At 48.1% G+C, this 26,790-nt stretch overlaps 1 protein-coding gene across 1 annotated transcript in view; it reads left to right on the forward strand.

The window, feature by feature from the left end:
• The window catches only part of GPCPD1 (glycerophosphocholine phosphodiesterase 1), a gene marked incomplete at both ends in the record, with an annotated part of 53,780 nt that extends 44,279 nt beyond the window's left edge, over window positions 1–9,501 (forward strand). Inside the window, 2 exons of the mRNA XM_080716420.1 lie at window positions 96–256; window positions 9,312–9,501. Of these exons, the coding sequence (XP_080572546.1) occupies window positions 96–256; window positions 9,312–9,501 (351 nt within the window). The remainder of the gene's footprint in view (window positions 1–95; window positions 257–9,311) is intronic.
• Between the last annotated feature and the right edge of the window lie 17,289 nt (window positions 9,502–26,790).

Below are 26,790 nucleotides of genomic sequence, written 5' to 3' on the forward strand. Positions count from 1 at the left end.
CTGTCCTGCCCTAGAAAGCACTGAGCTAGCGTGGGAGCTGCGGACTTGTAGTAAACTTGCTAGTTTTCCACAAGTAACTCGATTTTCTTCTTCAGGGGATAAACGCGCATACTGAGGACTTGCTCAGGAACCCGTCCTACATTCACGAGGCGAAGGCGAAGGGCCTCGTCATCTTCTGCTGGGGCGATGACACCAACGACCCTGAAAACAGAAGGAAACTGAAGGAGTTCGGCGTCAATGGTCTAATTTATGATAGGTACTTGGCTTTCATAGAAAACTTCCGTGGAATGTTAGGAAAAGTGTAGCATTCATCACATAAAATTATAAATAAAATTAAATTCGGTTAAGTTAAAATTCTGTAGTTTGGCCTGAGGTTTATCTTGAAATTTGTCTGTCAGGTTTTTCAAACTTTGAAATATCTCAGAATCGCTTGGGAAGCTCACCACAGATTCACACGACTGACCTGCTGGACGGGCTAAGTCATGGCGGGGCTTCAGAAGCTCTGCTGTCCGCACCGCCTCTCCGTGGCTTTTCCTGCCTTGACGGTCCCAGTGTTGTGTCTCCGACTCAGCTCTCTGTTCCCTCTGCTTTTACATCCATTGCCGCACCTGCCTCCTGTGCTCTCCCTGGTTTAGCATAGATGACACATCTGCTCGGTCTTTCAGGACTCTCTCTCTCACCCAGATTAGACCAGAGAGCTCTGCGGACAGACCGAGGCTCAGCCCGGGCCTATCTCCCCCATGCTCGGCCGGGCACCTCCCAACAGGCTGCTCCTGCCGCCGCCCTGTCTCATTCTGTCGCTGCGACCGCGGCACTGTGTCATCCAAAAGGAAAAGGCCTCAGTTCCCCACCCCACCTCCAGCTCTCTTTCCTCTCCGGCCTTTCTCCCAAACATTCTCCCCTGCTGGTTTCTTTTCTTCAGAAAAAGACTCCAGCCTCTGTTTACAGTGCACTTCCTGGCTTTTCCCTGTCTTACAACATCTGCAAGACCACAGCGCCTGCCCGCCGTCGGTCACTTGTCTTTCTCCTGGTCCCTTCCTGCCACCCCTGCCCACCCCGACGCACACAGGTCGTGGGATGGGGTTCCACAAGGCAAGGCCTCTGACTGTGTGGCCACTGCCCGGGGCAAGGACAGCGTGGCACACAGGGGGACTTAGTATTTGTTGCACAGATCTTTTTTTCTTTTTTCTAACATGGCCCTATAGATGGAACCCAGAGGCATTCTACCTCCAAGCAATACCCAGCCCGAGTTTAGAAATAGGGTCTCACAAGGTTGCTGAGAGCCTCACTAAGTTGCCAGGTTTCGAACCTGCCATCCTCCTATCTTAGCCTCCCAAGTACTGGGATTACAAACAAGTGTCCCCACACCTGGCCAGATCTTTCTTTAAAAATCAGCTTAACTGGGTGTGATTTAAATTTAATAGCCATTCGCAAGAGGTGCAGGTGCTTTAGCGTAAAGAACTTTGGGGTTAGAGAGGATGCCCTTCACTCTCTGGAGTCACAGGCTCGAAGCACCACAGAGAGAAGACGTGATAAAACTCTCACCAGACCTGCTTGAAAAGAAATAACTTCCAAGACGGGCGTGGTGGTGCACACTTGTCATCCCAGTACTTGGGAAGCTGAGAAGGAGGTTTACAAGTTCTCAGCCAGCTTCAACAATTTAGTGAGGCCCTCTGCGACTTAATGAGACCCTGTTTCAAAAATAAAAAATAAAGTGGAATTGAGGGTATAGCCCAGAGATAGAATGCCTCTGAGTTCACTCCCAGTACCACATACAAACACAAAAAAATACTTTCTTTGAATTTAGTTCATATTATTCTTTGTCATACAAAACTTTACCACTTTGTAGAGGATTATAAGAGGTTTATTTAGGGAAGTGAGGGTATAGTTTAAGAGAAAGCCGTGATAAAGGGTTATATTCAGAGGAAGGGTATGAAATGATCCAGAAGTGGAAAATGGCCTTACTTAATAAAATGGGCACTCGTGTGCGTGTACACACACACACACACACACACACACACACACACACACACACACACACTACCATGTGGGCGCGTGCACACATATACACATTTTTGTGTTTTGACTGAATTAGTCTGGGTTTTGGTCCTGAGGACTGAACCCAGGGACATTCTACCACCATCCCTTTTTATTTTTTATACCCCCAACCCCCCCTCCCCCCCTTTTGGTGGTACTGGGGTTCCTGGAAGCCTTTCTCCCTCCGGGCTACACTCCCAGACCTATTTTTATACTTTTTATTTGGAAACAGGGTCTCTTAAGCCAGCACGGCTGGCTTCGAACCTGTGCGATCCTACTGTCTGCCTCCCAAGCGCAGGCATTACAAGTGTGCGCCACCACGCCCGGCCAAGCCCTTTTTTTTTTGAAACAGGGTCTTGCTAAGGCTGGCCACTGCAGCCTGTGGCTCCGGTGGTAAGGACAGGGTTACTGGAGATGAAACCCAGGGATGTTCTACGTCTAAGCCACACCTGCGCCTCTGTTTAATCTTTCTTATTTTGAAACAGGGTCTCACTAAGTTGCTGAAGCTCAACCTTGGACTCAGTCTCAGCCTCCCAAGTACTGGGATTTACAAGTATGTGCCGCCACTTAGCTCTTTTAATTGATGTTTCCAACTAATGAAATGAAAATTTAAAAAAAGTTTTTCGGTGGTAGGGTTCGAACCCCCGGGGAACCCTACTACTAAGCTGTACCCCCAGCCCTTGTTATTTTTTATTTAAAACAGTCTTGCTAAGTGGTCGGGACTGGCCTTGAACCTGCAATCCTCCTGTCTCAGCTTCCCAAGTACTGAGATTACAGGTGCACTGCTACGCCCAGCTTATGTCGCCTTCCTTTAAATGTAATCTGAGAACTAGATGTTATTTCAAAGTTCAAACAGGGCCAAGCATGGTGGCTCACGCTTGTAATCCTAGTACTTGGACTAGGGGTGCAGCTTGGAGGTAGAATGCCTCTGGGTTCCAAACAATTCTCTAAGCCTTACAGTACAGTAACAAAGCAGCAGCCCCTTACACTGATTTCTTTCATTATCTGAATCCCTGTCTCCTAATTTTTTTTTCAGCTCGTTTTTAATTAAAAAAAATTTTTTTTTTGTACTAGGGATTGAACTCAGGGGCATTCTACCTCCAAACTATACCCCAGCCCTATTTTATTTATTTATTTATTTATTTTAATGCAGTATTGGGAATGGAGACCCAGGGGCATTCTACCTCCGAGATACACCCCTAGCCCTATTTTTTTTTTTTTTTTAAAAACCGGGTCTCACTGAATTGCAAAGGGCCTCATAAGTAGCTGAGGCTGTCCTTGAATCACGATCCTCTGGTCTCAGCCTCCCAAATGCTGGGATTACAAGCATGCACCATCACGCCTGGACTTTTTATTTTTAAGCAGGGTCTTAACTGTTTGCTGCAGCTGGTGTGAACCTGCGATCCTCCTGTCTCTGCCTTCCAAGTCCTGGGAATGCAAGTGTTTACTACCACGCCTGGCTAGCTGGTTTCCTTTGTATTTACCTCTATATTTCTGAATTACATATTTATGCTGTAATTTTTTATTATAAAGTTTAGACATTAGTGATTTGGAGTCTCTAAATTATTTAGGAGAGATTTGTTAAAACACAGATTTTGCACTTAATCATGCTTTTGTGATATAGTACCTCGTATAAAGTGCTGTGTTTAGTTTTCTAATATCACTTGTGGATTTTGCATATGTGATGATGAGTAGGAAGGCCTACTTAATATTTACCTTTCTTAAATAATTGTCTAGTTTTGGTGTAAGGGATAATACTGGCCTCAGAGAGTAAATTGATCCCATCTTTTTAATAAAATATTAAGTCAGCTCACATGATTAAAAAAAGAATACGGTAACAGCAGAGACCTATGTTGGATCAGTTCTAGGAGCATTCTGCCTCTGAGCTGCACCCCCACCCCTATTTTTTATTCTTTATTTTGAAACAGGGTCTCACTAAGTTGCAGAGGGCCTCACTAAGTAGCTGAGGCTGTCTGCAAATCTGCGATCCTCCTGCCTCGGCCTCCCAAGCACTGGGATTACAAACCTGTGCCACCACGCCCAGCTGGGACCTGTTTTAAGTGGACACCAGCAGTAGTTTTGGGTCTCGCCTTATAAACGCTGAGGCTGGCCTCAAACCTGCAGTCCTCCTGTCTCATCCTTTCGTTACTAGATTACCAGTATGTGGCACCACGCCCGGCTCCTGCAATAGTTTTGAAACCCCATTTGTCTCTTCATAAATCTCATTCCTTTACCTCCCCCAGACATAACCACTTATAAAATTTTTCTTTTAAAAAATCTTCTTGCTAGGGATGGTAGTGGGCACTTGTAATCCCAGTATTTGGGAGGCTGAGACAGGAGGATCTCAGGTTCATGGCCAGCTTTAGCCACTTAGTGACCCCCTCCACAACTTTTGAGGCAGTGACACTGCCTCAAAATCAAAAATAAAATAGGGCTGGAGGTGTAGCTCAGCGGTAGAATGCCCCTGGGCTTAAACCCAGTACCACACACAAAAAATATTAAATCTTTCCCTAAACAATATGCCATTTAGTTTTCCATAATTATATACTTTTGCCATTGTGTTGTTAAAATTAGTTAATATTTTTGTTAATGCTCTCCATTGGTTTCATGGTTGTATAATGTTTCGTTGTTTATTCTGACATTTAAGACCATGTACTTTGTTGCCACGTTTTTGCTATTATAATAGCACAGCACTGCTATGAACATTATCCCCGGGGTCTCCTATAATAATTGAGGGCAGTGACTTTAGCAACTCTGACCCCAATCCTTTTTTTTTTTTTTTTTTTTTTGGTGGTACTGGGGTTCCTGGAAGCCCTTCTACCTCCGGGCTACACTCCCAGACCTATTTTTACATTTTCATTTGGAAACAGGGTCTCCTAAGCCAGCGTGCGCGGCTGGCTTCGAACCTGCGTGATCCTCCTGTCTCTGCCTCCCAAGTGCGGGGATTACAAGCGTGCGCCACCACGCCCAGCATGACCCCAATCCATTTTATATTGCAAGCCAGTACAGAGAAATAGGTTTATCTGAAAGTGTTAACCTAAGCAAAATTTAAAAAATAACTCTCCTTAGATATTTCCAACTCACGTGGATGTAGTGAATCCTCACTTTCTGAGAAAATCTGATTGGGCCCAGCGGGTCCTAGCTCAGCAGCCAGGCGTCTGCCTGTGGCTGGAGCTGGAAAGCAGCGCTGGGCGGCCGGCCTGGGCCTCCTGGGCGCTGTACCTGCCGCCGTGGCCACCGTCCTGCCTGATGGAGACGCAGCGGTGCGTATTTAATGCGACAGCTCCCTGCGCTCTCGGCTGGGCTGCAGGCTGCCGTGGCCCTGGAGTGCTGACCGCACACGCCTTCCTCCTGGGCCTGCTGCAGGACGCAGGACGCTGCCACCCCTCCCACAGCAGCTGCTTGCTGTTTCGTGTTTGGTCTGTTTCCTGGAGTCCGTACATTTTCTCTCTTGGTTTGCTGTCTTTTGAGTGGAACTGTCTCTAGAGAGGAGGACATGGAACGGGAGTGCTTGGCCCAGTCTCTGTGGGAAATCACTTCCAGTAGAACGTCAGTGCTCTCCACCTCCAGCGCTGGGGATGGAATCCAGGCCCTGCGTACGCTAGGAAGCTCAACCGCTGAGTGACGCGGGACTTCTAAGTCTTAACCAGCAGCTTTGCACCTCTGGTGCTGAGTGGGCGTGGTGGAGCCCTGTGGCTTCCTGTTCCCTCGGTGTACTGCCTTGGCTCTGGGTGGTGGAGAGTCTGCCTCCCGACCTCACCTGGAGGTGGGGCTTCCTGTGAGTCCTACTGGACCGGTTGAGCAGCCTCTTAGCTGCCCTTTAGTCTGTTCATACAAGCCTCTAAAGAGGGGGACATTGCCAGGTATGGTGGCCCAGGCCTCTAATCCCAGTAGACAGGAGGATCATAGTTTCAAGGATGGCTTCAGCAACTTACTGAGGCCCTCATCAACCTAGTGAGAACTTGTTTCCAAATATAAAAGAAAATAGGGCTGGGGTGCTTCTTGGAGGTTGAACGCTATGGGTTCAATCTTCATCATTTTAAAATAGAATGGGAAATATTGCCAAGCATGGTGGTGCATGCCAGTAATTCCAGTACTTGAGAGGCTGAGACGTGAGGATCACAGGTTCAAAACCAGCTTCAGCAACCCAGAAACACTATTTCAAAATAGAAAAAATAAAAGGTTGGGGAGGCAGAATTCAATTCAGTCCTCTGTGCCACAAAATCAGGAGGCATTTTACTAATTTTTTCTGATTGTTGTCTCCTGTTTTTCTGGATTTATTTTCTTTATTAAATCATTTTTGTTATATATCTTTTGTACCAGACTTCTAATTCTTTTGTCTTTTTGTTTCACCTTGAAAGACTTCCTCAACCTTATCTTTCACAACTGAGCTTTTAGTTTCTGCCAATGTGATTTTTTGTTTGTTTGTTTTGTTTGTGGTGCTGGGAATTGAACCCAGGGGAATTCTACCTTTGAGCTACACACCCAACCCTATTTAATTTTTATTTAGAAACTGTCTCACTAAGTTGATACAAGCCTCACTGAGTTGCTGAAACTGGCTTAGAACTGGCAATCAACCATTGTGTGTCAGTCTCCCAAGTCCTGGGATTACAGGCTTGTGCCACTGTGCCTGGATCATTTCTGAAAGGACTTTTTTCTCTGTATATAAAATCTCCTCTCATTTGACTAAAGTACTATTTCTCTGAAGCCATTAGGGTTGGGTTTAGGGAGGGGCTTTTTCTTCTGTGTGTGTGTGTGTGTGTGTGTGTGTGTGTGTGTGTTCCATCTTTTTGTTGTTATTGAACTGGAAATTGAATGCAGGGGCATTCTACCTCTGAGCTACACCCCCACCCCATTTTATTTTCAGCTTTGAAACAGGGTCTTGCTAGGTTGTTGAGAGTCTCACTACTTGCTGAATCTGTTCTCAAACCTGCGATCCTCCTGCCTCGGCCTCCCAAGTGCTAGGACTACAGGCGCATGCACTGCACCCGGCATGTCTTCCGTCCTGATAACTCTCATAGCCAATGTGGGGCACGTACTTGCAATCCCAGTACTTGAGGGGCTGAGATAGGAGGATGGCAAGTTCCCCCGGCCAGCTGCAGCAAGTTAGCGAGGCTCTCTGCAACTTAGTGCGCAGCTCAGAGGTAGAATGTCCCCAGGCTCAATCCCAAGGCCGTCTCCATGGTAAGTGGGATCTCCAGAGCTTATTGGAAGCTCTGAGTATGTGAATGGGCCCTTGACTTGGGCTTCACTGTGGGGTCATCTGGTGGCTTCTCTGGCTATGTTTATGATATCTGTAGATTTTGAACTTTACTTTTTGTCTGATGAGCTCTCTCAGAATCTCTGTATTCTGCTTGAGATGATGAGGTGTCCGGGGCTGGCTGCCAGGACTCCTGGAGGTGAGAGAGGGAAGAGACCTGGGGGCGAGGGCTGTCTCTGTTTAGCACGGGGCCTGTGTCCTGTCCTTGGTGTTGGTGGAAGTGGTGGTGGTTTTGTAAAATACTCAAACTTTTGCTTGGTCCTTGGTCTTCCATTCTGAAAGACATGCAGCTTAGTTTGCAAAGCCCGGCACGGCGCAGGGGCCGCCCAGCCGGAAGCGGAGACAGGGACAGGTTGCTGCCAATCGAGGCCTTTGCCCCTCCCTGCCTTTCCCTCTGGTTCAAGAGGCTCAGCCTTGCTTTTCCTACCATCGGCTTGCGACTTGGTCTTTTCAGTTCTGCTAACCAAAAATCTTGTAGTTAGCTTACATCTGCTTTCCAGACTTTGACTCGTTGCTCCAGCACTCCAGTTTTTCTCACATTTGTGTGTTTTTAAAGTCCTTTTGCGCCGGGTGTGGTGGCGCACTCTTGTAATCCCAGCATCTGGGAGGCTGAGACCAGAGGATCGTGGTTCGCAGACAGCCTCAGCTACTTAGTGAGGCCCTCAGCTACTCAGTGAAACCCTGTTTCAAAATAAAGAATAAAAAATAGGGCTGGGGGTGTAGCTCAGAGGTAGAATGCCCCTGAGTTCTATCCCCAGTACTGCAATAATAATAATAATATAAAGTCCTTTGCTTTGTCTTTAACAGGAGATGGGGAGAGAACAGAGCTAGGTGCTTCCACTCCAATTCCGAGGTCACTTGTTCTTGCCCTTAACTGTAACAGCCGATCTTAATGGAGTAGGACACTTGATAAGTTGTTTTTTCTTAATCTTAAGCATTTCTTCCATACTGTGACCCATTAAGATGTCCCTGCACTGCCTGCGCCGCTGCCTGGCACGGGGTGACTCGAGGCCCTCCGTGCCCGTGTGCGTGGTGGCAGAGGCTCGTCCGTGCTCGCTGCAGGGCCGCGGGGTCGTTGACCCTGCCGGGCATCTCCTCTTGCCCTCCAGGTTCCCATCTGTAACGTGCGCTGCTGGCAGGGGCAGCCATACTTCAGACACTGTAAGCTACGGGTTCCATTTCAGGTTTAGCTGCTTGACCATCATCTCTTTTTGCATCAGGGATACAAAAAGGGGCAGTGCTGCCGCTAGGACTGTGCAGACAACGCTTTGAAGTAGAACCGATACCTTCACCTTTATTTTTCATGTATATTTAATACAATTTATTTCACATTATTAAATCACAGCGATAGTGACGCCGTGCACACAGCGCTTGGCGGGCTCCCCACGCCCTCCTCACTCCCTCTTCTCCACATAGGGGGCTGACTGACCTGGGTGTTCTCTCTTGGTAATGAGGTTGGTGGAGGCAGTTCCTTCGCTGGCTCTCCCTCACCTCCCTCTTCCCGAAGCCCCTCCCTGGCTCCGCTGGAGCTTCTCCTCCATGGCCTGAGGTCCCGCTGCAGTCCGCTTACTCCCGGCCTCCACACTGAGAGAAAACACCCCCGTCTCTGTGCTGGCTCATCTCACTGCGCGTGCTCGCCAGGCCCATCGGGCTTCCTACAAGTGACGGAATTTTGTTCTTGATTGCCAAGTAGAATTCCATTGGGTGCATATTCCATAATTTTGTAATCCCATAATTTTGTAATCGGTTCATCTGTCAAGGGATACAATTTGGCTACTGTGAATTATGCAGCTATAAGCATGGATCGACATACATGACTGTGGTTTTCTGATTTCAGTCCCTTTGGAAAGATACCCAGGAGTGGTATACTTGGATTCATCTTTAAAACAAAAACTCTCTGGCTTGGACATTCCAGGCATTTTGTAAACAAATTCTCATGAAAGGGTTAAGTCTGGCAGGTCCTACGCAGAGCCTAACATTGCACTATTTTATGTATTTGTCTGTTTCACTACAGGATATATGATTGGATGCCTGAACAGCCAAATATATTCCAAGTGGAGCAGCTGGAACGCCTGAAGCAAGAGCTGCCGGAGCTTAAGAGCTGTCTGTGCCCCACTGTTAACCGCTTTGGTCCCCCCGCGCCGTGCGGGGACCCTGACATCCACGTGGCTGCCAACGGCGTTGATAACGTGGAGGATGAGTAGCGCTCTTCACGGGGGCTGTTGGGGGCAGCACCGTAACCTGGTAACGAGCGTCCATCACTGAGCATGGTCTGTCTATGCCTTTTGGGTTTCTCAGTCCAATGAAGCAATAATGAAGTATTTTCCTCTTTCACTACAATTCTTGCAAGAATTTCAAGTCTGCTCTTTAGATCACTTGGCCAGGTATAATTACCAGTCTGTATACAATAAGAAAACGTATCGGTTGCTAAATATTTTAAACTAAATATGTAAGCCTATAATGTTAAACAAATCTTTATTAGAAGTATAGCACTTTGAAATTAACTCTATAAATATCTCATTGACTTATGGAGCTTTTTATCTGATCAGGTCTGAAGTCGTTAGCACTTGAGGAAATGACTATGCATAATTATACCTGACCATGAAAAAAATAAGTACCTCAGATGCACGCATTGCACCGGTGATTCCAGCCGCACGCCCTGGTGCCGTCCGTGTACACAGGTGTTTTTACATGGATTGACATGCACGTCTTATTCAGTATGAACCTCCAGGCTGCTGCCATTTCCCACTTAACCAAACCAGCCTGGAGGTGAGCCTTGGGACTTGTTTCATATATCTTTCAAGAGTTGTTTTGCATAAATGTTAAAATTTCAAAATGCTGCAGGGTAACTTAATGTATAAGATATTAGCAGTGTGCATTGCATACTTAGCTGAGCAGATCACACCGTATAAATCGGATTCAAGGCATGCTTTAGGTATTAAGCATGAGATTGTACACGTTTACTGTTAAGTCCTGCATCTGTGGTGCTAGGTGTGAGATGTCAAGGACTGACAATATTGTTGCCTAAAAAAAAAAGCCTGTTTGTAGGCATTTCAAAATATGCTTATTTTACGTGTCTCTCACTGCCTATTACACACTGTTGCTTCATGGGTTTGTTTTGCGTGTGTGTTGTACAGTAGTTAAATCTCCATGCAGAAAAATAAATGTCCTGAATTCTCATAGTGGCATTCTTTATTGGTTAATATATATCATGCATGTAATTTATTTAGAAATACAGATCTTAACTAAATGTATCTGCATGTTTTCAGCTTACACTAAGGTTTCTTTTATTAGAAGCAGATTGTATTGACATATCTGTAACTTAAGAATGAATGTTAAATAAAATGAAAGATTTATTTTCTTCATTATAAAATGGAATTTCAAGAAGACGTTACTTTTGTAGAATGGTTTTATTGTGTTATGAGAAATGGGACTTTAGTGTCACCTCTAAAGGGATGGTTTAATCGTATCTGCTTTTGCCGTGCGCTCCTCACAGGGCAGTGGGGACCCAGAGGCTTTTCTACCTCTGGGCTACACTCCCAAACCTATTTTATATTTTATTTGGAAACGGTGTCTCACTGAGTTGCCGAGAGCCTCACTAAGTAGCTGAGGCTGGCTTCGAACCTGTGTGACCCTCCTGTCTCAGCCTCCCAAGCGCAGGGATTACAAGTGTGCGCCACCTCCCCTGACGTATTGCCATAATTTGATGGAAGGTGAGAACCTAAGACTTGAAATTATACCTTGTATCTTTTTAATTTTTTAAGCAGTGCACTTTGGTCAGGTCTTAATGGTGTGAAGACAGGATCTGAAATTCTGTAGTATTTAGGAATTGGAGTCTTCTTTAAGGGCTCCATATACTTTTATTCACATTGAAGGGAATTTTTAAGATTTTGATAAATTTGGTACTTTTAGAAACTGAAAAGTTTTCTTCATCTGCAGACCTTGAACAGCATAACCATTCCCGTGTTCTGTTCCCTTGGAGACTCCGGGGCAGGGAGAGAGGGGCCTGATGGGAACCACAGGCAGGCGGGCTGATGGCTGCGGAGGCCGACAGGAGGGGCCTAGAAGAGCTTTGGTAGCTGCTCCTGGTGCAGACAACCAGATTGCCACCTCACTCCCTGTCTCCTCCTCACTTAGGAACCAGTGGGAACGAGAGTTAAATTTGCAGCTAGGCATGGTAGTGCACACCTATAATACCAGTACCAGGCAGCTGAGGCAGGGGCATCACAGGTTCAAAGCCAGCCTCGGCAGTGAGGCTCTCAGTCTAGTGAGAGAGACCGATTCCAAATAAGAATTAGAATCAGCCTGGGGTGTAGCTGGGAGGTAGAAAGCCCCTGGGTACCAGCCCTCGGGGGCCCGGGGGCCATGTCCCATCTCCCATCACTAGCAGGCACCTGCGCGGGCCCTGCAGGCGCTGCCCTCCGCCCCTGCTCCCTCAGAGGGAAGCCCTCTCCTCCCGTCCCTTTCTCCCACAGTGCCTGAAACAGTAGAAAAGAAGTGTTGGAATTCCTGGGAATACACTTTGAATCAAGTGTCCTTTTAAATTAAGAGACCTAGTTACATTTACTATGAATGTAAACTGAAACAGTTTACATTTTCACAACTGGGATAGCCTGTTAGTGTCAGTTTTGAAATGTAGAGGTATAATGTGAAATTATTTTATGCTTCCTGAGAATCGAGTGAATGCTTGATAAAATGCCACCGGGGCTGTCTCTGCCCGGAGCCCATCCTGCCCTGTAGCTGAGTGGGAGCGTGAGGCGCGTGTTGGCTTCTGTGGGGCCACCCTGCTGACCACCCCCCCCACCCCGGGTGGCACCTGCCCCGCCCTCCAGGGCCCTCAACACTGCTGCAGGAGATGCCCCCCCCCCAGCCTCCAGTACCCAGCTCTGGCCCCTCCATATCACCCGGGCCTTTGATCCGAGTCGCGGCAGGCAGATGCAGGCGGACTCTTATCTCACCACTGCACCTTGCAGCTGGCTCCTAAGCCCACAGGGGGCTCTGCATCGCTGGCTCCTGACCCTCTGAACTCCGCACACTTCTTAGCTGAGTTTTCCTATAACCTGGCACTTTTATTGCCTCTTTTGTTTTCCTAATAAGACTGTGAGCCCCTGAGGGCAGGCCGCCTTTGAATTTCTCACACTACTCCAGTGCGCCTCCTTAGTTCTGAACTAGTGAATAAACAGCAGTGGTAACCTCGGAATGTTTCATGTAAACACGCAGTCTTGCGTGGACATGTGTGGCCGTATTGTCTGGAGAGTGTGTGCCCACCTGTTTGTGTGTGTTCACATGTTTACACCCGAAGATGGAACTCATTTAATAATCCAACTGCTCGATATCACAGCCTGCCTACCTGCAGTGTGCTCGGAACACGCACGTCAGCCCGCACTGGGACTAAGTCGTCACTGGGCTCGTGTCCTTTGTGGAACTTTGTAAGGAAAGGAGCTCACGATCACAGCAGCGAGCGAGCCCGGAGAGGCCGCGGCAGCTGCAGAGGCGCTCTGGCCCCACTGCCGCGAGGAGGGAGGGACAGAACAGGCTAGAAAAGCCACCGGAGTAAGGCCAGCTGGCTCCTGACAACGATGCAGAAGCAGTTCAGTGAAGGACTCTCAGCCAGTGATGCTGGGGCCATTGGGCATACAAAGCCAAGAAAGAATCCCAGCCTCAATTTATACCTCACCCGAGAAATGACTCAAAGCGGGTCACAGATTAGTCGGGACGGGAGACTCGCTACTCACCAGCTGGTCCAGTGCAGCGGGGCTGTGGCTGCTTCCCTTCAAGACTGGTGCCACGTCCTGTGTGTTGTAGCCAGAGCCCAGCTCCCTGGGCTGTTTGCAGTGGTCTGAGCAAGGGGAGGGTGAGCAGCTGGAGGACCCACAGGGCGTCATCCTGCCTTCTGGATCCTGAGCCCTCTGGAAGCCGATGCGTGTCCAGGGTGTGCATGTTCACTGTGAAAGCCGGTCACCACGCACCATTAGAGATGAATTGGGAAGCAGGGTGTGGTGGTGCACACTTGTAATCCCAGCATTAGGAAGGCTGAGACAGAAGGTTTGTGGTTCGCAGACAGCTCAGCTATTTAGTGAGGCCCTCTGCAACTCAGTGAGACCCTGTTTCAAAATAAAGAATAAAAAATAGGGCTGGGGTTGTAGCTCAGAGGTGGAATGCCCCTGGGCTCAATCCCCAGTACTACTACTAATAATAATAATATAGTAACTCGCTGGTTACTGTCATCACTAATTCCAAGCTAAGGGCTATTTTCAATTGGTGCTTAGAGTAAAAATAAATAATTACACTGAAAATTGTTATTTTTTGGAGAGTACTGGGGATGGAACCCAGAGGCCTTCTACCTCTGCACTACACCCCCAGCCCTATTTTCATTCAAAGTTGCAGAGGGCCTCATTAGTAGCTGAGGCTGGCCGCGAACCTCCTGTGTCAGCCACCACTCCTGGCTTCTAAATTTTTTTTGATGAGTCCAAAGACCCCTAAAGGACTCTCCTAGAGACTGTGAGCTTCAGTAATGGCACAGTTGAGACCTAGACACGAGCGCCACCTCGTGGACACCTCGTATACTAGGAGAGTGGCATCAGGCAAACCGATTCTGACTGGGCCCGTCTTTACCAGCTGCGCTCCATTAACAGGCTCCTGGAGGCTCTAGTCCCCGCTTTCCCCACCTGTGAGATGAGGGTCATCAGTGTGCCAGCTGGTGGGGTTGAATGCGATGGTGTACGTCAAGCTTTGACTATACGCCCCACATCAGTAGGATGGATGGCGGCAGTTGGTGAGAAGATACACAGGTCCTGAACCGCAGGAACTTGGCTGCGGGCAAGCGCTGCTGACTTCTGGCTTTAGTGACAATATACACACTCTTTATAGGAAAGTGAATTTTAACTGCATCGTGTGTGTGTGTGTGTGTGTGTGTGTGTGTGTGTGTGTTGCTGGGGATTGAACCCAGGAACATTCTACCTTTGAGCTACACCTCCAGCCCTATTTTATTTCTTACTTTGAAACCAAATATCACCAAGTTTTGAAGGACCTCACTAAGTAGCTGAGGCTGCCTGAGAACCTGGGATGCTCCTGTCTCAGCCTCCCAAATATTGAGATTATAATTTTTTTTGTACTGAGGAATGAACTCAGGCATTCTATATCTGGGCTATACTTCCAGCCCTTTCTATTTATTTGTTTGTTTACTTTTGAAATAGGATATTGCACTGGGTGTGGTGGCACACGCTTGTAATCCCAGCATTTGGAAGGCTGAGACTGGAGGATCGCTGTTCGCGGACAGCCTCAGCTACTTAGTGAGGCCCTCTGCAACTTAGTGAGACCCTGTTTCAAAATAAAGAATAAAAAACAGGGCCAGAGGTATAGCTCGGAGGTCAAATGCCCCTGGGTTCCATCCCCAGACACACACACACACACACACACACACACACACACACACAAAATGATAGATAGATAGATAGATAGATAGATAGATAGATAGAGGATATTGCTGGGTTGTTGGGAGTCTTGCTAAAACACCGAGCCTCCCAGGTACTGGGATTACAGGCATGCTCCACCATGCTTGGCTCCCTATTTTATTTTTTATTTGAAACCAGGTCTCACTAAATTGTTGAGGCTGGCCCCAAACCAATGATCCTTCTGTCTCAGCCTCCTAAGCACTGGGATTATAGGTGTGTACCAACACACCTAGCTAGCTACAACCTTTAAATATTTGTATCTACTTGAAGAAATGCTGCATACACTTGCAGTATGTTTTCATACAAACATACGACTTCTGAGAAGATGGCGACCGAGAAAAGTGGGGCTTAAGAGCCCCGCTAACAACCAATCTCCATTATCACAAAATCAGCACCTTTCATGGCCAGAAAACACCATCACCAGAGAAACAAAAAAATCACCAGGCTCCAGAGAGGAGGGGGACTCAGAACGGAGCTCAGAGCCACAGAGGAGACACGCCGGCCTCACACCCGGGGACACGGCAGCAGTGCCTTATTGCCGGCGGCAGCAGCAAGTTCACCAGACGGCTACGGCTACAGACCAACGCACTTGACAGCCCACCCAGCTCCAGAGAGGAGCGGCGGGCAGCGAGCCGAGGGACTCAGAGCAGAGCTCAAAACCAGAGAAGAAATACGCCAGCCTCACGCCCGAGGGCGTGACAGCGGCGCCATATTGCCACCGGCAGCAGCAGCAGCGAATTCACCGAGTCCACTACAGCTCCATCTGCGCATTCAACAACAGTGAGTCAAATTGCGGGCCCCGGAGGAGAAATCCCAGTACTGAATCCCAGGGACTTGACCCAGTGGGGGAGTGACGGTAGCAGAGATATCACACCATAGGAGAATGCCCAACCTGGCACCCCCCATAGTCTAAAACAGTCTCTATCGACTCCCTGGGTCTGAGACTCTGTGATACAAAACAGTAAAGGAGTAGTGGGGTCTGAGATACCACAGACTCGAGATCCAGAGCACCTTAAGTGAAGTCATAGTGACCCAAGGGAAGAACCCAGAGAAGGCACAAACTTCCAAAATCATGGGAAAGAGGAATAACAATGGAGCAATGAATGCCCACAACTCCACAACATCAGAACCTGATAAAACAGAAATTCAGAGATTTCTAGAAGATCAAATCAGGAAAATAACTGTAGAAATAATAGAGGTATTCTGAAAAGAATTCAGAGAGAGCCAAAAAGAGATAAAGGATGCAATTAATGAAGTAAAGGCCTCAATTCAAAGTACAAACAACCGATTAGACCACATGGAGAATAGAATCTCACTCTTAGAAGATGAGCAATCCAAAAATGAACGCATAGTTTCTAATCTAGAAAAAAATAGCAGGAATCTGACATTGAAGAAATATGGACCCATTTTAAGAGAGCTAACCTAAGAATAATTGGAATAGAGGAAGGAAAAGAAAGTGAAACCAAAGGGATCAACAATCTCTTCAAGGAAGTAATAGCAGAAAATTTTCCAAACATAGAGCAAGAGGTTGATACACAGGTCCAGGAAACTTATAGAACTCCCTTTAGACAGGATCGGAGAAGAGGATCCCCACGCCACATAATTGTCAAAATGACCAATGTGGAAGCCAAGCAGAGAATCTTAAAGGCAACAAAAACAAAGGGCCAAGTGACATTCAGAGGCAAACCAATTAGAATCACTCCAGACTTCCCAAACCAAGTCATGAGAGCCAGAAGGGCTTGGAGTAACATAGTCCAAACTCTGAAAGAAAACAACTTCCAGCCAAAAATTTTCTACCCAGCAAAACTTTCTATCAAATTAGATGGGGAAATAAGAAGCTTCCATGACAAACAGAAACTGAAGGAATTTATGTCTTCAAAACCAGCACTAGAGAAAATACTCAAAGAGATAACTACAAAGAAATAGGTAACACTCACCAGAACCAGAGAAACAAGATTTTCCATCCAACAGACAACTAAGATTGGTTATCTGTGGAGATTCATTATTTATGTTAGTCTTTTACCTATCTCTAAATTGTATTGTTTGCCTTTATTGTTGTTAATTTTTAGGATTTCTAGTTGGAATATTAATATACCTTCAGATATAGCATTTGGAAATATTTTATCCAATTCTATTAGTAACTTTTAACTCTGTTTACATTGTCTTTGGATATACAAATTTTTTTTATTTTTAGGGAGTTTGTATACTCTTCTGTTGCCTGTGCCATTGAAATCATATCCAAGAAATCACTGCCAATTTCAATGTTGTGAGGTTTTATGACCCAGATTTTCTTCTAAAAGTTTATAGTCTTAAGATTTATATTTAGGTCTTTTATCTATTTTGAGTTAATATTTGTATATGGTGTTAGGTAAGGGTCCAAATTTATTCTTTTCATGTAATTATTATTTTTCAACAATATTTAGTTAAAAGATTATTATTTCCTCCACCAAATGTTCGTGGAAACCTTGTCAAAAATAACTTGACAATATAGGGAAGAATTTAGCTCTAGGCTTTTACTTAACTCCAATGGTTTATATATCTGCCTTTAGAACAGTACTACACTGTTTCAATTATTGTAGCTTTATATGGTTTGAAATCAGAAAATATATATCTTCTAGCTTTGTTCTCCTTCGAGATCGTTTTGGGTATCTAGAGTCCATATTCCATATTAGGATAGTTTTTTTCTGAAAAATAAATATATTAATATATGATAGTTTCACCTAAAAAAAAAAGAAAGAAAAAATATTCTCTGGTAAGAAAGAAAGAAAGCAAAAAGAAATATTGAAATGTTATCTTTAAGTTATCAAAAGCTTGGTATCAGACAAATGAAACTGTTATGTGAGATTATCATTTTTAATTTTGGATAAATTGCTATAATACTAGATGTCAACCACTAAGCCAAGCATGGGAAGGAGGGATGGGGAGAGAATGGGGTGGGGATCGGGTGGGGGCTGACTTGGCGATGTGTGCATGTATGTCTACAAAAGTTTTTTTTGTATCCCACTATGATGTATGAATACAGTGCACCAATAAAAAATTAAAACAAACAAACAACAAACATGCGAGCTGGGTGTGATGGCATTCCTGTAATTCTAGTACTTGGGAGGCTGAGACAGGAGGATCACAGGTTTGAGGACAAGACTCATCAACCTGGCAAGAACCTGCTGCAAAGCCAGAAAAGGGGGCTGTGAGTATAGCTCTGAGGTAGAACACCCCTGGCTTTTATCTCCAGCACAAAAACAAACAAAAAACAGGCAAAAATACGTTGAGCCTCTGAAGGTTTTCCAGGAAGGTCTATTCTGGGTGCTGCGCTGCCCTCTTGTGGTACTTGGGGGAAACTCGTCTGATACATTCCAGAGTTCCTCTGCTGGGTCCGCTCTGGATCACATGTTGCGTGTTGTACGCACATGTGCACTACACTAGACCCATCACCCCACACCAAAGACTAAATTCTACACAGCGGCTCAAAGGCCGTTCTAAGCGTAGGAAAACAGATGGCCCGACACATCCCTGACCAAGGAGAAAAAGCACACGCCAAGGGGGCTGCCGTGTCGAAACACATTTGCAGACCCGGGAAACAAATTTGCAGATGTGTGGCCTTAGAGACTCACTGCACCAAGTACCCAACTCCAGACTGAACTCCTCGGTTGATGTTTGCTCCTCCGACCGGCAACACACGCCCCGCCTGCCTCTGCGAGGCCCTGCAGCCCGCCTCCAGTGACCTGGACGTCCCTGTTGATGGAGAGCTGGGTCGTAACGCCCGGGAGGTATCAATTAAATGCTTTTGTGTGAACCCAAACTCTCCTTTTTCTTAGATAAGTTTCCATGACTGTAACTGCTAGGTTCTATAGTATTTACGTGTTTAATTTTATTTTTGTGTGTGATACTGGGGATTGAACTCTGAAGCATTTTACCTCCAAGCTACAACTTCAGCCTTATTTATTTATGTAGTGTGTGTGTGGTACTGCGGATGGAATCCAGGGGACTTCTACCTCTGACCTATACCCTCAGTCCAATCTTATTTATTTATTTATTTATTTATTTATTTTTGGAAACAGGGTCTTGTTAAGTTGCTGGCAAACCTCATTAATTTGCTGCGGCTGGCTTTGAACCTATGATCCTCCTGTCTCAGCCTCCCAAGTTGGGATTACAGGCGTGCACCACCGCACTGAGCTATTTTTTAAATAATTTTATTGGCGCATTGCAGTCTCACATCATAACGCAGTTAACAGCGATAGTAATACATATGCACACAGCACCCCAGCTTTATTTTTTAATCCTCCTGTCTCAGAGTCCCAAGTACTCAGCTTACAGGCTGAGCCACCACACCTGGCTCATGTGTAGGTTTCAAAAGAAACTGTCAAGCCGGGCGTGGTGGCGCACGCTTGTAATCCCCGTACTTGGGAGGCAGAGACAGGAGGATCGCGCAGGTTCGAAGCCAGCCTGTTTCCAAATTTAAAAAAAAAAATCGCGCAGGTTCGAAGCCAGCCGTGCTGGCGTAAGAGACCCTGTTTCAAAAATACAAAATAGGTCTGGGAGTGTAGCCCGGAGGAAGGAGGGCTTCCAGGAACCCCAGTACCCCCCACACACACACACACACACAAATATATATATATATATGAAACTGTCAAGCTGTCTTCCAGAGCAACGCCATCTTGCATTTCCACCAGCAATATTTGAACACTCCTGCTTCTCCTCATCCTCGTCAGCACATGGTACCGCCACTATTTTTCTTTATCTGTGCTGACAGCTGTATAGAAATATAACAATATAAACCGGGTGCGGTAGCTCACACTTTTAGCCCCAGTACTTGGGAGGCTGAGACAGGAGGATCGCAGGTTCAAAGCCAGCAACCTAGTGAGACCCCGTTTCCAAATAAAAAATAAAATTGGGCTGGGAGTATAGCGTGGAGGTAGAAGGCCTCTGGGTCAATACCCAGAATATCACACACACACACACACACACACACACACACACACACACGGTTGTATGTGTGTGTGTTGTTGTTGTTGTGTATTACTGGGGATGGAACCTAGGGGCATTCTACCTCCAAGCTACACCCCCAGCCCTGTTTTATTCTTTATTTTGAAACAGTGTCTCACTAAGCTGCAGAGGGCCTCACTACGTAGCTGAGGCTGGATGAGAACCTGAGGTCCTCCTGTCTCGGCCTCCATAGTACTGGGATCACAAGCAAGCACCACCACGCCCAGCCAAGCCTCTCTTTTTAAGCATCAGAGACACTGAGGACAGTGGGGAGCGAGGGGCGAGAGCTTGATCAGAAATTGAGAGATTGTTAAAAAAAAAATAGGGCGAGGACGTAGCTCAGAGGTAGAACAGCCCTGGGTTCCATCCCCAACACCAAAAGAAAAGAAGACATGGCGCAAGAGCTCCTCCACCAAGGGACGGACAGACAGCCTACAGCGCTGGACCCGCTGTTCAGGAAGGACACTGGGACGCGGGTCCCCACACCCCCGGGCAGGCTTAAAAACACAACAACACCGAGAGGACTTGGGCTTGCTGGAGGCTTCTCGTCGGCAGGTGGCAGGTGCCTGCAAAGCCCCGCAGCCTGTGTCCTGCTGGCCCTTCCCTGGGTGCCCGCTGGACCCAGGCTCCTTCCCTGACCGAGGCTCTGGGTCAGTGGCCGCCCTCGGCCCTGGGGGCCGCAGCCCTGAAGGTTCGGCAGCACCGCGGGCAGCTGCGCAGCCCCGTCCACGGTGGTGGCGCCCAGAGCCCACGCGGCCCTAAAACCACAGTGGGGAGCCGGGCGTGGGGGCGCATGCTTGTCATCCCAGCATTCGGGAGACCAGAGGATCGCGGCTGGAGGGCAGCCTCAGCTACTTAGTGAGGCCCTCAGCAACTTAGTGAGAACCTATTACAAAATAAAGAATAAAAAATAGGGCAGAGGTTGTAGCTCGAAGGTCGAATGCCCCTGGGTTCCATCCCAGACCCTCAAAATTAATTAATTAATTAAAATAAAATAAAAACCACTGTGGGAAGGGAACATGTGCTCAGAGATCACGTTTGTCAGGCCACTCGGCTACACTCAGCCTCTCAATGGTTCCCTTCTGCCTGAAACCATCCTCAGGCCTCCTGAAAGACAGGTACGCAGCCAGGGGTGGGGTGCCCGCCTGTAATCCCAAGTGCTTGGGAGGCTGAGACAGGAGGGTCGCAGGTTCAAAGACAGCCTCAGCCACTTAGGGCTCTCAGCAACTTAGCAAGAATGACCCTGTTTCAAAATAAAAAATAAAATAGAAACTGGGTGCGGTGCACACACGCCTATAATCCCAATACTTGGGAGGCTGAGATAGGAGGGGCACAGGTTTGAGGACAGCCTCAGCAAATAGTGAAATTCTCAGCAACCTAATGAGACCCTGTTTCATAATAATAATAATAATAATAATGAAGTAGGGCTGGGGTGTGGCTCGGAGATAGCCCCCTGGATTTAGTCCCCAGTATCAAAACAAAACAAAAAATATGATCGTGGTCCAGAGTGAACTCCGTGCGCCCACCTCTGCAGCTGTGAGAGACAGTACGTCCCTTTTGACCTGGGAAAGCCGGTCTCCTCTTAGCCTGCCTGGAGACCGTCTGCTTCTGGAATCTTCTCCCATCACATCAGGGGCCCAAATCATACACAGGCTGGTGCAGGTGTCGGGAGCCACCTCCCCCACAGATGGAGGGGCCAGCCGCCCTCGCCTGGAGAGAGGGCGCTTGGGGTCGGCTTGCTTTGGAGGGCCAGCCTTCGCCACTCTGCCTCTGCCTCGAAGCCTGGCTCACCCAGGGGCCAGAGCGGGTCTGGGATGGTACCCAGGGGCATTCGACCTCCGAGCTTCACCCTGCCCTATATATATTTAATTTTTTTTTGTTGTTGTTTTTATTTTTGTTTTTGGTGGTACTGGGGTTCCTGGAAGCCCTTCTACCTCCGGGATACACTCCCACGGGCTACACTCCCAGACCTATTTTTTTTAAACATTTTTATGTGGAAACAGAGTCTCTTAAGCTAGCGAGGCTGGCTTCTAACCAGCGCGATCCTCCTGTCTCCAATATTTTCTTGTTTTGAAACAGGATCTCACTAAGTTGCCAAGGGCCTCACTAAGTAGCTGAGGCTGTCCACGAACCACGATCCTCCAGTCTCAGCCTCCCAAGTGCGGGGATTACAAGCGTGCGCCACCACGCCCAGCTCAAGGCATTCTTATTTTGCATTCCCATCTTAACTGCTATTAGTTATAGCGATACGCAGAAACAATATTGGTTAATGTCAATTATCTCAGAGATAAGATGCAAAGTAAATGTCTCTTGTACATCCTGGGCGTCGGGGCACATCGAGGGAGGAGCAAGCACCAAGCCCGGAGAACTCTGGCTGCAGCCCTTGACACAGCAGATGTGAATTTGAATTTGATTTTGGTCGACTGTGGCTTTGAATGGTTGTTATCCAGGTGGCCACTAGAGGGCGCGCCAGGTAAGCGGATCCGACGCTGCCCTTCAGGCCTCTGCCCCATCTTCTCCCAAACTCTGAAGTCATGGCTGTCTTCCTGAGATGGGAACACACGATTTGGATATAGCTTGCCTGGATCTCAGAGACTCCATGTTTGCAGTTTGCTGGCATTTCCTCTGGCAAGAAAATCACGAAAATGAGGGCTTGGTATTTTCTGGGCTGAGGTTGCGCAGCTAGTGCAAAGGCCTCGTGAATGCTGACCTGGACCCGGCTTTGCCGGCATCTGGAAGCGGACCGTCAGGACCGGCACCCTCTCCCTGGGCCTGCTCCCCTCTACAGAAGCCTGCGTTCAGGTTCCGGCCTGTGCTGGGATGCCATCAGCCCTGCCACCCTCCTGGACTGTGCGTGCAGGTCACCCCTCAGGGGAGGCCTGAGTATGGGGACACAGTGATGGCAGCAAAGCTTTCTGCGGCGAGCACCGACGTCCTGGGCTGTCCTCACATTCCTGCCCGGGCCGCTCACGCGGACCTAGAGGAACAAGACATTCAGATGAAGCCACAGAGTACAAGCGACACCTTCGGGAGCGAGCCGGGCTGGACGGGCCTGGGCGCTGTCCATGTACATCCGTGAAGCCCGGAGAGCAGAGCACGCCACCGAGGCGGTCAGAGCGGTGGCCTGGGGGTGGGAGGGGACGGGCGGGAGGAAGAAAGGGAGAACCAACTGTTTCTTTAGCGTCTCCTAGGAGACCGGCATGGATGGACTTCAGGCAGGTATGGCAAAGTGTCAGCCAAAAGCCTGGTATATCTGGGGGGGTCTGAAATTATTTTAATTGAAAAAGATATTAGCAATTTTTTTTGTGTGGTACTGGGGATTGAACGCAGGGGCATTCTACCTCTAAGCTACACCCCCGGCCCTTTATTTTATTTTTTGTTATGAAACAGGGTCTCGCCAGGTTGCTGACAGTCTTGATAGAACAGTCAAGGCTGTTCTTGAACCTGTTATCTTCCTGTCTCAGCCTCCCTTGCTCAGGGATTGCTGGCCACCATGCCCAGCTATTAAAGTAATTTAATAAAGAACAGGAGTGCTCAGCCGGGCATGATGGTACATGCTTGTAATTCCAGTACTTGGGAGGTTGAGATAGGAGGATCACAGGTTTGAGGCCAGCCTCAGCAACTCCATGAGACTATTTTTCAAAAAAAATAAAATAAAAAGAAGCCAGGCGTGGTGGCGCACGCTTGTAATCCCAGCATTTGGGAGGCTGAGACAGGAAGATTGTGGTTTGCGGACAGCCTCAGCTACTTAGTGCGGCCCTCTGCAACTCAGTAAGACCCTGTTTCTAAAGGGTCTCGCTGTTTCAAAGGTGTCATTATTATTAAAGGATAAAAAATAGGGGTGGGGCTATAGCTCAGAGGTAGAATGCCCTCGGGTTCAATCCCCAATAAAGCAAAAAAAAAAAAAAAAAAAATCTCTTCCAAGGAGGATCTCAAATGATTTCAACAGATATTTTTAAATTTCTGCTCCAAAGGGAATGTGCTACATGGGCAGGGCCAGATGCCCAGCCACCTTCACCCGTGAAGCCACCCTTCACCCGGGCTCACGTGATAGGAGGCGGAGTCAGGTGTGGGTGAGACCAAGAGCTGGTGCAAAGCGGCTTCTGTTGCTCCCGAGATGAGACCCAGCCCCAGTGTCGCAGAGCATATGCCCTCAGGCAGGTAGACAGGGAAGCAGGACCCCAGAGCCCGACTCGTCCTTCCTCCCATCTCCAAGCGCAGCTGGAGAGTGGCCAAGCGGCCTCTACGAGGTGGCCCGAACCATGGGCCACGAGGGGACCAGCGTGTTGAGGAGACCAGGCAGTCCTCACCTGGATGCCTCAGGTGCGTGAGACCCAGGGACTCCTAAAAAACACACCTGCAGCCGGGCGTGGTGGCACACGCTTGTCATCCCCGCGCTTGGGAGGCTGAGATAGGAGGATCGCGCAGGTTCGAAGCCAGCCTCAGCTACTTAGTGAGGCTCTCAGCAACTTAGTGAGACCCTGTTTCCAAATAAAACATTTAAAAGGTCTGGGAGTATCTGGGTTCCACCCCCAGTACCACACACACACACACACACACACACACACACAAAAAAAAAAAAAAAAAAAAAACACCTGCAAAAGATGTTCCTCCAGCCAGGAGGCTGGAGACTTGAAAGAGCTGTATCAGATTTAGGCTAAAAAACAAAACCAAAACAAAGTGGTCATTTTTTTCACCAAATAATGGAAAATAAGATGTAAAGTCTTCATACGGATGAGGAACTTGAACCAGAAGGTCAGAAAGCGCCTCACGGACTGGACTGCGTGGCCTTTCCTACACCCCGCTGCCCTGCGCGTGTTGGCGAAGACCTTCCCCCTCCCTCTGGGCACACGGATGCCCTGAATTTCAGAGACCACTGCCACTTCTTTCCCCATAAGATGCTACTGGTCCAAAAGGAAAGTCTTGCTTTGACATGTCTACACCCTTGCACTGTTCTTTCCTGTCCAGATTTCCAGTATCTCCTACCTCCTCCTCCCGGATGGTCATCCACAGAGGGCCTTCCCCATGACCCCGCCGGCTCGGCGTGGCACGCGGCTTTGAGCCACGCCAGCTAGAACATCTTCCTCTGAGCCGTGTTAGTTACTTATGACCCCAAAGGCTCATGTGTGGAAGTTCTGGCGCCCACTGCAGCTGTGTGCGGAGGTGGCGCTGGCCTCGCTGATGGCTTAACCCGTGATGGGCACAGGTTGAATGGACCACTGGGCGGTGGTGGAAACTAGGAGCCGGACCCTGGTTAAAGGGTGGGCGCTCAGGGGCGTGCCGCTGGGACGGGTCGCGCCCCTACCCCTTCCCTCTGTTTGCTTCCTCACCTCCATGCAGTGGCCAGCTTTCTTTTACCACCCCGCCCCGCCATGATGTTCTGCTTCCCATGAGCCCACGGTGACCCGGCCAAGGGACTATGGACTAAAACCTGCCAAACTCTAAGCTAAGACAAACTCCTCCTTTGAATAAAAGCAAATGCCGGGCGTGGTGGCACATGCTTGCCCAGCATTCGGGAGGCTGAGACCGGAGGATCACGGTTCGCGGACAGCCTCAGCTACTTAGTGAGGCCCTCTGCAACTCAGTGAGACCCGGATTCAAAATAAAGAATAAAAAATAGGGCAGGGGGTGTAGCTTGGAGGTACAATGCCCTGGGTTCTATCCCCAGACCCACAAAAAAACAAAAATGTAAAAATAGTTGTGGACAACTAGGAACTTCCTGATTGCCCTTTGTAAGAGTGTGTGTGTGTGTGTGTGTGTGTGTGTGTGTGTGTGTGTGTGTATTACTGGGGATTAAATCCAGAGCCATTGTACCTCTGAGTTACACCCCCAGCCCTATTTTACTTTTTATTTGGAAACAGTATATCATTAAGTGATGGAGGACGTCAGCAAGTTGCTGCGGCTGGCCTCGAACGTGGGGGTCAGTATTTTCCAAGGGCTCCCACTCCCACTAGCGATGAGCTGTCTCTGAAGGTGACTGCAGAGGGTCTCAGGACCCTCTGCCAGTGTTGCAAGGCAAGGAAGTTGGTTCAGGTAACGTCGACCATCTCTTCCAGCCTTAATAAAGATTTGGTTATAGCTGGCCATGGCGGTGCATGTCTGTAACCTCAGTACTTGGGAGGCTGAGACAGGAGGAACGCAGGTTCGAGACCAGCTTCAGCAACTTGGGAAGACCTTGTTTCCAAAAACAAAAGGGACTGGGGGTGCAGCCTGGAGGTAGAACATCCCTGGATTCAATCCCCGGTACAAAAGAAAAAAGAAAAGAAAAAAGTAAAGAAAGAGAAAGAGAAAGAAAAAAAATCATTGGTTGTCGAGGGGGAATAAAATCATTAGTTCTTATAAATAAAATCATTTGTTGATTTTTCGTAATTTCTGGGGTGCCAGTTATGCCTTCCCAACCCTTCCACCCCACTCCTTTCTTCTCTGCACCTTCATAGTGCCCTGTCTCAGTCTGGAGACACCCCACTTTTTTTTTTTGGCGGTACTGGGGTTCCTGGAAGCCCTTCTACCTCCGGGCTACACTCCCAGACCTATTTTTACATTTTTATTTGGAAACAGGGTCTCCTAAGCCAGCGTGGCTGGCTTCGAACCTGCGCGATCCTCCTGTCTCCGCCTCCCAAGCGCGGGGATGACAAGCGTGCGCCACCACGCCCGGCTTGGAGACACCCCACTTTAAATCCCCGCTAGCTGTGAAAACCTGAGCACGTCTGCTAACGCCTCCAAACCTCTCAGCCTCGTCATCTCTCCCCGCATCTTGGAGTCACTGTGAGGAAGAATGGTAAGGAAGCTGAGCGTGGCGGGGCACGCCTGTAAATCCAGTACTTGGGAGGCTGAGACAGGAGGATAGCAGGTTCAAAGTAAAGCGGGCTGAGGATGTAGCCTAGAGGTAGAAAGCCCCTAGGTTCAATCCTCTATACCCCCCCAAAACAAAATGGTGATACAGACGGAGGGCCAGCACGGCATCGACTGCAAAGTCCCTCAGTAGACAGTCGCCTCTAGCCCGCCCATCTTAGCTTACTGGTTGACCTGCCCTCCTTTCCTTCCAGAATCTTGTGT

Source organism: Muscardinus avellanarius, assembly GCF_963383645.1.
Source record: "Muscardinus avellanarius genome assembly, chromosome: 19".
NCBI lineage: Eukaryota > Metazoa > Chordata > Mammalia > Rodentia > Gliridae > Muscardinus > Muscardinus avellanarius.